This window comes from Podarcis cretensis (genome assembly GCF_951804945.1).
Source record: "Podarcis cretensis genome assembly, chromosome: 10".
In the NCBI taxonomy this organism is placed as follows: domain Eukaryota; kingdom Metazoa; phylum Chordata; class Lepidosauria; order Squamata; family Lacertidae; genus Podarcis; species Podarcis cretensis.
The window spans coordinates 76,305,868-76,318,845 of NC_137179.1; the positions used below are offsets into that span (position 1 = coordinate 76,305,868).

Sequence of the window (12,978 nt, forward strand, 5' to 3'; positions counted from 1 at the left end):
CCTCACTGTGAGAAGCAAAGTTACAGGGAACCAGGCAGAGGGCCTTCTCGGTAGTGGCGCCTGCCCTGTGGAACACCCTCCCATCAGATGTCAAAGCGATAAACAACCACCTGACATTCAGAAGACATCTTAAGGCAGCCCTGTTCAGGGAAGTTTTTAATGGGTGACATTTTAGTGTATTTTTTGTCTCTGTGGAAGCCGTCCAGCATGGCTGGGGAAACCCAGACAGATGGGCGGGGTACAAATAATAAATTATTATTATTATTATTATTAATGACTGATGTTTCAATGTATTTTTAGTCTCCTTCTGGAAGCAGCCTAGAGTGGCTGGGAAACCCAGCTGGATGGACAGTGTATAAGTAATAAATGATGGTGGTGATGATGATGATGATGCAACTTCATTTTTACTCTTTCTGCAACATTTCTGAGTATTTTAATAAAACCTAGTTCAGAATTACTGCTACTACTACTGGTACTATTTCAGTTCATTATCTGCCCTTCACTATGTGGTCCATGGGTGAATTACAACAGTTTCAAATTCAATATGGAAAACAGTTCATATAAATTACAGTCACAGGAACAGGGTGGGTCCTGAAACCACATCTCTTGTGTCAAAGTTCAGAGTAAAGTGATGGGTCTTGAAACTTCACAGTACATAACTTAAACTGGTTCACAAAGTGGTGGAAAAGAAACTCCAGAATTCATCATAATGTTTTCTCCTGTTTTCCATTTCCAGCTGCAGGACTGATGCACACATTCAATGCACATGCAGCCACAGACATCACAGGCTTTGGAATCCTGGGGCATGCACAAAATTTAGCCAAGCAGCAGCGCAATGAGGTTTCTTTTGTTATACACAATCTTCCTGTTCTTGCCAAAATGGCTGCAGTCAGCAAAGCGTGTGGCAACATGTTTGGCCTTATGCATGGGACGTGTCCTGAGACTTCAGGTAAATCTCCCTTTTTAAAATAAGGTTTTTCTCCTAAGAATGTCATAACATACCATATCTATAGCAGGAAATTTAATATGAATCTGTGTCAGCAGTGTCTTGGCCAGGCAAATGCTTACTTCATGTGACTGGGCAAATTTCCAAACTTTGTGCACTGCATTTTTAACAATATTTGAATCATTTCATAGAGAGCAGGATGCATATTGCTGAGATTTATCTTTATAGAATTAAATGGCATTTGTATATTTGTGAAGTGCAGCCTGCATTACAGTTGGGACTGGGAATCAATTCTAGGTAGGTTGCAGTGCGTGAGATGTTGCATTTCTGCAATTGCAAATAGCCTTCAGTGAGACAAGTAAAAAGGAAGGCTTGCCATATTGACTGGACAAAGCAGTAAGAACTTATTTGGGCAGACCAGTAAATTTAAGTAAATATTATGAACACTTCCTACATTGAAGGATGCACCACACATTCAAAAAGCAAATTATAAAGATGTCAACTCTTTTGCTAGCATGTAGCTTTCAAGAAACTCCCTTGGTTAGTCTAATGGACTAATAGCTAGAGAAGGCCAGTTAAGTGTTTGACCTTGCTAATTCTCTTGGGCTACATAAGATACCATTGATCATGGCATCCTTCTGGAGAGGTTGGTTGGGTTGGTAGTAGGAGGCTTGGCTTTTGGTGATTCTCTTCTTTGGAGCACTGATTCAGAAGTTGGCCTACCTGAGGGATTACTACTTTGCCCGATAACCTTTATGTTGAGGTTTTTCTACTATATTATTATCATCATCATCAATTGCTTTCCGTGAGGCATCCTGAAGAGGTTTACAATATAATAACCTATATATAAAACATTTTTTAAAAATAAGAATTTTAAAACAGCAGCAGCACTTATGTAAAATTAATTCAAAACAAAGACAAAGATCAATTGGGATAAAGATTCTGAATGGCTTGTTGAAAGGAATGTTTTCCCCTGTTGTTGAAAGACAATGGAGAAGGTGCCTGTCTGATATGCAGTAGGAGGGAGTTCTAAAGAGACTTTAAGTAAAGATAAAGGTAACCCTGACTGTTAGGTCCAGTCGCGAATGACGCTGGGGTTGTGGCACTCATCTCGCTCTATAGGCTGAGGGAGCCAACGTTCGTCCGCAGACAGTTTTTCTGGGTCATGTGGCCAGCATGACTAAGCCACTTCTGGCGAACCAAAACAGCACACGGAAAAGCCGTTTACCTTCCCGCTGGAGTGGTACCTATTTATCTACTTGCAATTTGACATGCTAGGTGGGCAGGAGCAGGGACCGAGCAACGGGAGCTCACCCCAACCTTCTGATCAGCAAGCCCTAGGCTCTGTGGTCTAGATCACAGCGCCACCCGCGTCCTATAAAGAGACTTTAGTGCTACACTTATGGTATGATTCTGACAGTGTGTGGAATGGTCCACCTGATAAAATGGTGTCTGCAAGATACCCTGTCCTGCATAGTTGGGTATATAGGGGGAAAGACAGGATCCTGATCCCAAGCTTTTTAGGGTACACCAAGTCAAATCATTTTCTTATGATCAATGACCAGTATCAAGACAGACACCAATTATAAAATATCACCATCCTAATATGCAGCTGCTGAAAAATTGCATTAGCTGCCGCTTTGCTACTGATTACTGGTAATGTACACCAATACCAGCAATCGGTAGCAAACCAGCAACAAGTGCCATTCTTTCAGCGGCATATTAGGATGGTAATATTCTGCCTCATGGAGCTGTCCAGCTGTTACATTTTGCACCAGCTTGCAGCTTCTGGGTAGCCTTGAGCAGTCACACACAGTGCATTGCAGTCATTCAAACTTGTCTCCTGTGCATCTTGCCACGTGCACAAAAATGCTGAGAGAAGTCACCTGGGAATTTAGAGTGGGTGCCATGAATATGGTGATTACACTCAGCTCTCTCTCTCTCCCCCTCTCCCTCTCCCTCCCCTCTGTGGGTTGAGGTAGCGGAAGTGCAGAACCATTTTCCAGAATGCAGGCCAATAAACTGAATCAAACTCCTGACAAATGAGGTTCTATCACCACTTTAGTTGCTCAAGGACATGATGTTCAGTCTGCTCTAGACTGAGTTACACTCTCCCAAAGGATCGTGTTTGCAGTTTAGCGATACTGTTGTGCCAGAGGTGGGTCAAACTTGGCCTGCGAGGCTGTTTTCTTCAAGCCCTGCCCACCTGCCATCATATGTGACATCAGGTGGAGCCTTGGGCACAGTGGGGCACTCCTGGTCATGCACTGGCAAGTGAAAGCAGCTTTGGCTCTATTGCCCATAAGCTGATGGGCAATAGAGCTGAGGCATGCTAGATCGGGTGTGGGAGCAGCTTCCCTGTGGAGAACACCCCTGCATGCCGCATGGATGGTGCTTGGAAGTCCTGACTTCAGACCACAAGATGCCCAGTCCCCCAAGGTTTAATTCTGCAGCAAAGAACCGTTGAGAAGAGCACGCCTGGCAGTACTGGGCAGCACAAGATGGCGTTACCCCGTTGGCATACAAACACTGCATTTTGCACAAGCATTGCTTAAAGAACTTCTTCCAGAGGTCAGTAGATGGTGCTCTTTTCCCAGAGAGCCCAATTAGCCACTGCTGCTGTGTGTGTTTAGTGCAAGTTCTAGTCTGGAATAGTCTCCCAATGTCCACAACATCGTGGCTCTAGACCAGGTGTGTGTTTTGCAAATTACACAGAAGGGCAAGAAAGCAGTATTATGTAGGGAGAAAAAAAATCTTAATGGAGTAACATTTCTGAGTACGCACTCCTAAGGGTTGGTTTCTCATGTTGGCCTGGTTCACATGGTCACATTAAACATCCTTAAAGTAACGCTAATGCAAACACTATTGTGAACAAGCAGCGTGCTGGTGCACACTGCCGAAATTGTGCTTCACTGTTCCCCTGCTGCTGTTGCGCTTCCAGGAAAGAAGCCATACTCAGGCTTGTTGTGTGGGCTGAACATGGGCTCCTGGTTTCTTTCCTCATCAGGCTGGGCCGTTCAGACAACACAACAAGCCAGACTTGCCTTCTTGGCAGCCGGGGAGAAGCAAAGTGGCCAGAATTTCAGCAGTCTGCGAAGGTACACTGGGCATTCACATTAAACCATAGTTTATTTTAAGTATGGTTTGATGTAACATAATTCACACATCAGAGTAAGTTAATAAAGGGTAGCATGCACAATTAGGTACTATTTGTGTAAATATTCATCACTATTAAACTTAGCCGTTTACCTGGAGTTCTTTCTTTTAGCTCATGCTTTGTACGTCTCTCTGTAGTGTGTAAATAACCTGCACAAATTAGCCTCCATTTTCCATGTTCAAAAGCAGCCAAGTTACTCAGATTAGGTTTTATTCAGACAGACTCCCAGCTTTGTAGTTCACATTTGAAAGAACTGCAGTCTACTTTTCAAACACTGGCTAAGGAACTTTCTGAAGATCCTTTTGGAAACCGAATTGGATACCAGTTTGATACCATCAACCTTCTGGAGCGCCTGTCTGAGTTAGGGGTGGGTGGCATCACTTTGCGGTGGTTGCAGTCCTACTTGGGTAGACATTGCTGGATGGGTGGTGCTTGGGGAGTACCCTTCAATGTTGGGTTCCTCAGGGTTGGATTTTATTCCCGATGCTGTTTAACAGCTACATGAATCTGCTCAGTGGGGTTATCTGGAGGTTGAGTGCGTTGTCAGCAATGCCCTTATGGCACACAGCTCTACTCCTTTACCATCTGCACACAGTGAATGGCTTGACTGTTGTTATGCTTCAGCAGTAGACTGGATTGTGGTTCTCTCCTCTCCATTTTCCTGGAAGGGTGGGGGCAGAAGGGCAGGAAGGTGACCAAATAAAATATGATTACATGCTTGCAGTACATGTAGGCAAGAAAACCTGCATGTGGATGAATCCCCACGGAAAACATCCTTGTAGAATTTTTAAGGCGTGCTCTGTCTCCAAGCACCATATTTGTTATCTTTATTTTCTTCACCAAAGAAGTTCATGCTAAGTCTTGGTAGGAAGGATGCTGATAAATATAAATAATTTTTGGTTCAAAAGCTTTTGCTGACTGATAACCATGTATTATATAACTATGTCTGATGAGAACTTGGTTGAAAAACTGTTACAGGAGTTCTCAAATGGTTTGCATGGTTGTTGTTAGTCGTTTAGTCGTGTCTGACTCTTCGTGAGCCCCTGGACCAGAGCATGCCAGGCACTCCTGTCTTCCACTGCCTCCCGTTTGGTCAAACTCATGCTGGTAGCTTCGAGAACACTGTCCAACCATCTCGTCCTCTGTTGTCCCCTTCTCCTTGTGCCCTCAATCTTTCCCAGTATCAGGGTCTTTTCCAGGGAGTCGAGTCTTCTCATGAGGTGGCCAAAGTTTGCATGGTGAGCCTCCCCAAATAAAAATAAGATAAAATGCTGAGCTTCTCCTAGCTTGATGCAGAGAAAAATTGCTGGTGGCTTAGGTCTGTTAGAAGGAATACTGAAATAAAAGGAAACAATCAGAATTACATGGAAGAGTGTTTAAAGGTCCACAAGACAGATGGAGGGAAGCAAAATCTCATGGAAAATGCAAGCCTATTCAATTGTACCTTAGCATCATCAGTCAACAAGGATGCCCAGACTTTGTAGCTGAAATGACTTTTACCAACTTCCATTTCAAGAATGGTGGGACTTAGATTGGAGTAATTGAGAAGGTTTGTAGTGACTTCTGATCTGAACTGTCCCCTCTTCTTCCTTCCAGGAGGACTCCTTATTTGTTTACCACGTGAACAGGCAGCACGTTTCTGTGCTGAAATCAAGTCTCCGAAATATGGTGAAGGGCACCAAGCATGGATTATTGGGATTGTAGAAAAGGGCAACCGCACGGCCAGGATTATAGACAAACCTCGAATCATTGAGGTAGCACCACAAGTGGCTACTCAGAACGTGAACCCAACGCCGGGAGCAACTTCTTAATCTAGATGAAATAGCTTTTTTTTAAAATAGATCTATTCCTTTATCATTTTACAGCCTAAAGAACTGTAAAAAGAGAAAAAGAAACATGTTGTGTCTGCAAATCTGGTGGCCTTAGGTCAGTTTGAGTGGATGCGTTTAATAAAATAAAACCCATTGCCTTTTTTCCTGTTACATTAACTGAAGATGCACCTAATCTTGAGGCAGCTTCTGAGTTGAGAATTATATTGTTATCCAATACTGTTGATTCATTTTGAATCTTTAGACACTTATCTCTCGCCGCATAGGCTCTTTTTTAAAAGGGTGCTTTCACGTAGCACAGACATTACCAGTAGTGGTGTCAAATAGCAGTTTATGTCCTTTTTCACTATGTGTATATTTATCATTAGGTCTAATTTCAGATGCCTTGAATGAAATTCCAGGAAGGCAATAAATTTGATAAAGTGATGCACAGTGCTTTTATCCATTAGCCAAGAGGGTTGCATGTCTACAGTCAATCTTTGATTTGTAAAAGTCTTATCCGTGAGCATCTAAAACCCTGGACATTGCTTGGTAATACATTCTGCTAAAAACAAGCAAGTGCTGACTTTGCATGGAAGCACTTCAGAGTTGAAGGGAAAAAATAATTTTCTTCTTTGTAGATCAGACAATATTTACTTGTATTATCAATAATTGTTTCTTTTATTGATAGCATAAATGATGATGCTCAGTTTTGCAATGTGATTGGGTGTGCTATAGAGCAACAAGGTATTGCCAGCCAAACAGGTTATTGTATAATCATTTACAATTCACTATATGATTAACTACACAAATAATTTTTAAATATAACCAATTTAAAAAACTGTTTTGTGGATGGTAGTGTTTAATACATTTTATATTTTGTATAGTGATTATTATAAATCTTTTTTGTTTTCTTAAATCAGCTGTCTAGTATAATGCCTAGTATTTTTGTTCTCTGCTCAAAATTCATTTTTGTGCACGCTTTTGTGATGTGTTTAATATCTGCATTGCCAACATTTCAGCCTGAACTTAAGCTTATTATTTGAATAAATATTTAATTTTTTTATTGCTCTTGTACAAATGGATGACTTTTAAAATTTTATGCCTAAGCTTATTGTGGGTGAAAGGTGGCAAGTAGGTTACTATGCCATTTAGAATTATGGTATGGACATTTATAATCTGTGAAAAATGAAAGCAGTTATATCCAATGGCTATTTTGGGGTTAAATTACCTGTAAAAGTGCAATCCGATACTCGTTTACCTGGGAGCTCCAGTGAGCTTAGTGGGACTTACTGTATATTCAGAAATAGACATGCATTGGGTTATAAATTCTAGAATGCAGCATCTAAGGGGACTTTATTTCTTTTCAAGAGAATGAATGTGGAAGCCATAGGGTGAGTTATGCTAAATTACATCCTGCCATCATAAAGAGGGAGGGTGGACAGTAAGTTCTGTAGCTTATGGTTGGAAAAATGAACTGATTTCAAAGGAGAGAGAAGTCTGAGGGTGATTTGTGCCTATGTGCAAAGACAGGTAAGTAACCAATGTTTTAAAAATATTCTATATTAAATACTATATACAAGACAGCTAAAAGAAAAGCCACAAAATGGTGTTGGAAAGTATTTCCTAAGACCCAAGTCCCAGTGGAGGCTTTAATTTTATTGTTTTTCCTGTACTCTAGCACCCTCCCCCCATCATACAGTTGCATGATTTTTATTTCCAAGATAGCCTATCCAAAGGTCACTCATGTATTGCAGCTGGCTTTAGTGAATTAGGTTGCAAAGGTCCTAGTTTGTTAGCCACATCAGCTTCTCATAAAAACATTAGCAAAATGCAAAACTTAATTCTGCTCCCCTTTCCTAACCACAGCCACCAAAGTGTTACAGTACTTACCTCATTGAGGAAAATTAAACATAAGTTCATTTACCATAACTGCAGCATGTTGGGCAACTGTTCATATGTGCATAACCATTGAGATGGAGAAACCTTGTATATTGCAAGAACATGGGGTGGGAGTGCACCCCTTTTCAGGATCCTTGTCACTGAAGTTTGGGCCCACTCGTATCAGATATTTGTCTCAAAGTCCGGAAGTTCTTAACCTTTCTACCCCCAGGGCCCACTGGGAATGGCCAAAACTCACTGAGGCCCACCAGTCACAAAATGGCAGCAGATAGTGGCAGGGAGCTGGCAAATACTGACGTTATTTTCTACTTGTATCTAATCCCAATTCTGGAAATGGTTCAGTGATTTGCTACAGTGTGGTAAAGCGTTCTGTTACCTAGCTTTCTTCAAGCCAAGTGCAGGCATTTGCCCTGGAGGTATTGTGACTGCCTGCCCTGATGCAGAGGCTCTAAGTCAGGTGCCCAAATATTGATGAAGCGAACATGCATGAGGGCCGACCAGAGTTGTTGACCTTTTCTTACGATAGATGTTCTTGAGCTTTGGACATGCCTGCTCTAATTTTCTAGTTCCCACTCCTTTGTGCCCCTCAAAAGTATGTTTACCCATCTGTAGCTTCTTCAATGCCCAACCTGTAGCTTATCCTCCCCAACTGACAGTTTCTTGCCCCTTGGGTTCCTTTAAGCTCACTTCCTCCTCTAGCAGCTTTCCACTCTCTCCTTCCAATTCCCAGTTTTCATTTGTTTATTAATAATGACACTAACCTTTCACTTTCTAATTTTCTTTACCAACCCCTCTGTCTCCTGCAAGACTGGCTACTGGTGCTGGCAGTGGTCTATCTGTGCTATGGATGGCTAAGGGGCAGGTCAGGCAAGTGAGGAGGCCACGGGGCAAGCTGTAGTCTTGAGGGGGCCACTGTTTTGAGAAATGCTGCCTAAGTGTGTTGGTTTACTTTTCCCCATAGGAAGGAATGGCATGTGCTCTACCACTGCTCATTTTCTGGTTATGGAAAAAGGAAATCCCACTGAGTTCAAGGTGAGTTGGTCCCAAATCTGTGTTGTTGGCTAAGAGGAAGGCTAGAAAAAGGTTACCAGACGTCCCCATTTCCTGAGGGCAGTCCCCAGATTTACAAATCAGTCCCGACAAAATCCATCCCCTTCAACTGAAGTTGAAAAGTCCCTGGATTCATTGAAAAAAATCTGGTAACCGTAGGCTAGAAATGTTCTAATGCCGGGGAGCCTGTGGCCCTCCCAAAATTGGCTGGGCTTTAGCATAGCCAGTGGCCTGGGATGATGGGCGCTGCAGTTCACCAACATCTGAAGGGTCACCGGTTCCCCATCCCTCTTAACCCGCAAGCAGAATCTGCCACTAAGCGATGTAATTTTGTCCACTGGCCTTGAATGAAGCCTGCTCCTTATTCCAGAATGTTGTGGCGCATGTCTGTTTCAGGACCAGTCATCAGTACTGTGAGCAGGTTTGAAAGCAGATTTGTTGTCACATGATATTAATAATCCAAATAATGGAATTAATGGCTGGTTAAGCAATCTACGGCCTTTTGCATGTGTTTGTGGTAGGGCGGTTCCCCTGCGAGAAGAAAAGGCTCAGCAGGAAGCCCTTCGCAAGCCCCGAAGGCGGTGGGCTGGTGCCTGGTGGGCCCAGCAGGTGCCCGCCGTCTTGCCAGAGAGGTCGCTTGGGTGCTGCTGGCAGGGGCCGCGAGGCTCCCGTGGTTTGCCTTCCCCTCCAGAAGAGGCCGGCCCGAGTCTGCGACGGAGCGAGCCTTTCACCCGGGTCGCCCTCGCGCCTCCGCGGCCTGTTTCCTCCTCCCGTGGAGAGGAGGGCGGAGGGGGCGCGGCCCCGGCAGGAGGAGCCCCGCAGGGCCCGGCCTCTTGCCGGCGCCGGCCGCGCTGCCTCAGAGGCGCCGAGGCCGAGGAGGAGTCCGCATCTGGGGGCGCCATGGCCGAGGGACCGAGCCGCGCCGACAGCGCCGCTTCCGCCGCCGCCTCGCTCCGGCTGCGCGGCCTGCTGCGCCACCTCCTGCCCGGCTGGGGGCCGGGGGCCGGACGCCCCGTATCCTTTGGACCGGCCGGAGAAGCGCCTCTTTGGGGACGAGGGAGGACGAGGAGGGGAGGCCCGGCCCGGCCCGGCTCCTCGCCCTGGTCCGGGAGCCGTGGGATTCAATGGTGGCCTTGGAAGTCCGGCCCCTGCGAGGCAGGGCGGGAAGCCGCGACCCTCGGAGCCAGAGAGCCGTCCTCTCTAACTCCCTCGGACCCTCCCACGGTCGAGGGAGTTGGAAGGGGCCCGAGAGGCATCTAGTCCAGCCCTGCAAGGCCGCCGCCGCCGCCGCCGCCGCCTCCAGGCCCGGGCCTTTCTGTGCTCAGTCCCTTCCGGGCAGCTTAACCTGCGTCTTCCTTCTGCCTCATTCAGTTGGAACAGACTTGTAAGAAAGTCTGCAGAGAAACAGAGCCTTTGAAACTGGGGCTGGACACAGTCTCTGGAGCATGTTGGACCTGCATAGCAGCAGAACTTGAAAAAAATGCATCTTTTCATAACATTCAAATTGGCAATGGGAAAAAGCTTCACCTGTCAAATTGCTGCTTTTCTGAGGCTTGTTAGGTAAAGGTAAAGGTACCCCTGCCCGTACGGGCCAGTCTTGACAGACTCTGGGGTTGTGCGCCCATCTCACTCAAGAGGCCAGGGGCCAGCGCTGTCCGGAGACACTTCCGGGTCACGTGGCCAGCGTGACATCGCTGCTCTGGCCAGAGCCAGAGCCAGAGCCAGAGCCGCACACGGAAACGCCGTTTACCTTCCCGCTGGTAAGCGGTCCCTATTTATCTACTTGCACTTTGACATGCTTTCGAACTGCTAGGTTGGCAGGCGCTGGGACCGAGCAGCGGGAGCGCACCCCGCCGCAGGGATTCGAACCGCCGACCTTTCGATCGGCAAGCCCTAGGCGCTGAGGCTTTAACCCACAACGCCACCTGCGTATGCTGGCCTCTTTAGTTAAATGCAAAGCAGCCCTTTTAATTATAAATCAAATTATCTTGTATCTAGTCAAGATTGCATATGTCTGAGCAAGGGTTGTACAGATTTTGGCCCCAGTGAAGCTGAAACTAAACGTTTGAAGCATTGCAGGGGGTTGGACTAGCTGACCCTCCGGATTCCTTCCAACTGTACAATTCTGTATTTATATAATTCTGTCAGTGGGTGGCAAATAACTGCAAGTGTGTTTAAGCAAAATTATGCACAGCACAAAGAATTCTGCAGGGATAGGAAAATACCTGCAGTGGCCTTTGCGCCTCCCCCCCCCCCCCAATATCCTGATGATTTGGACATGTATCAATCCAATTTCTGTTGTCTCTCCATTGTTATTCACAGCTTTGCAGGGATATATATTGATGGAAGAAACATTTCTTTATATTGCATATTAGATCTACAGCTCTGATTGCTGCTAACCTTTTTATTTATTATTAATTTTGAACTAGCAATCTTGCTTTTGACCTTTGTACTTGGTACTGTTACATAAGGTATATGTGATTATCTAATACTTTTTCTAATACTTTTTCCTTGATTCTCTTCCCCTCTCCTCCACTATTTATTACTAATGTGTTTCAAGATGAGGAACAATAGAGAGGTCTGAGCATTTTCAAGGTTTCCTGAAATTTCCTCTCTGTTGAATACAGATTTAGCAACTCCCTTTAGGTCTGTCACTAGTTATGTGTATAGTATTATGCATCCAGTGGTTGGACATGCAAAATGCCGTCCTAGATATTTTATGCATTGGGGAGATAAGTTGGAGGTGGGTTTGCAAGCAAGATAGGCAGTGGGGGAGTGCAGGTTGTAGTTATCTCTCCTCCTGCTTCTCTTCTCCCCCTCCTACTTGCCAGCTCAGCATACGTTAATAATAATAATAATAATAATAATAATAATAATAATTAAATAAATAAATAAATAAATAAATAAATTTTATTTATATCCCGCCCTCCCCAGCCGAAGCTGGGCTCAGGGCGGCTAACAACAATAAAATAATACAACATTCTAAAATAATTTCATTATAAAATCAATTGAAATCAGATTAATGGCAACCATTGGGCTAGAGTTCTGTGAGAATTGCCAAAGGAGGGAGTCAGGCTGCGCCCTGGCCAAAGGCCTGGTGGAACAGCTCTGTCTTGCAGGCCCTGCGAAAAGATGTCAAGTCCCGCAGGACCCTAGTCTCTTGTGACAGAGCGTTCCACCAGATCGGAGCCACAGCCGAAAAAGTCCTGGCTCTGGTTGAGGCCAGCCTAACCTCCCTGTGGCCTTCAAGATGTTTTTGTTTGAAGACTGTAAGTTCCTCTGTGGGACATACCAGAAGAGGCGGTCCCCTAGGTATGAGGGTCCTAGGCCATATAGGGCTTTAAAGGTTAAAACCAGCACCTTAAACCTGATCTTGTACTCCACCGGGAGCCAGTGCAGCCGGGTGAATGTTATCTCACAGCGAGGACCCTGTAAGGAGTCTCGCCGCGGCATTCTGCACCCGCTGGAGTTTCTGGGTCAGTCTCAAGGGCAGCCCCACGTAGAGCGAGTTACAATAATCCAGTCTGGAGGTGACCGTCGCGTGGATCACAGTGGCTAGGTCAGGGCGAGAGAGGTAAGGAGCCAACTGCTTAGCTTGGCAGAGATGAAAAAATGCCGCCTTTGTTTTAGCTGTAATCTGTGCCTCCATAGAGAGGGAGGTATCGAAGATTACACCCAAACTCTTAACGGACGATGCTGGCACTAATTGCACCCCCGCAAGAGATGGGAGTTGCCCCCTCAATCCCATATCGCCCCGTCCCAGCCAGAGGACCTCTGTCTTCGAAGGATTTAACTTCAACTGGCTCCCACGTAACCATCCAGCCACAGCTTCCAGACATCTGATCAGTGTGTCTGGGGCCGAGTCAGGATGGCTATCCATCAACAGATAGAGTTGGGTGTCATCAGCATACTGATGGCAGCCCAACCCAAAACTCCGGACAAGCTGGGCGAGGGGGCGCATAAAGATGTTAAAAAGCATCGGGGAGAGTATCGCACCCTGAGGCACTCCACATACCAAGGAGTGGCGCAATGACAATTCCCCCCCAAGCGCCACCCTCTGTCCCCGACCAGAGAGAAACGAGCGCAGCCATTGAAGGACTGTGCCCTGGATCCCC

General features: G+C 45.5%; 2 protein-coding genes across 4 annotated transcripts in view; both read left to right on the forward strand.

Moving 5' to 3' along the window:
• SEPHS1 (selenophosphate synthetase 1) overlaps nucleotides 1-6,977 on the forward strand; it is a 31,273-nt gene extending 24,296 nt beyond the window's left edge. For both annotated transcript variants that reach the window (XM_079993713.1, XM_079993714.1), the window contains exons 8-9: nucleotides 737-949; nucleotides 5,700-6,977. In XM_079993713.1, the coding sequence (XP_079849839.1) occupies nucleotides 737-949; nucleotides 5,700-5,914 (428 nt within the window). In that variant the 3' untranslated portion in view covers nucleotides 5,915-6,977. The remainder of the gene's footprint in view (nucleotides 1-736; nucleotides 950-5,699) is intronic.
• A 2,588-nt stretch (nucleotides 6,978-9,565) lies between these two features.
• PHYH (phytanoyl-CoA 2-hydroxylase) overlaps nucleotides 9,566-12,978 on the forward strand; it is a 55,540-nt gene continuing 52,127 nt past the window's right edge. The window contains exon 1 of one of the 2 annotated variants that reach the window (XM_079993728.1): nucleotides 9,566-9,877. In XM_079993728.1, coding sequence (XP_079849854.1) covers nucleotides 9,764-9,877 — 114 coding nt within the window. In that variant the 5' untranslated portion in view covers nucleotides 9,566-9,763. The remainder of the gene's footprint in view (nucleotides 9,878-12,978) is intronic. The other variant, XR_013843109.1, reaches the window with a different exon arrangement.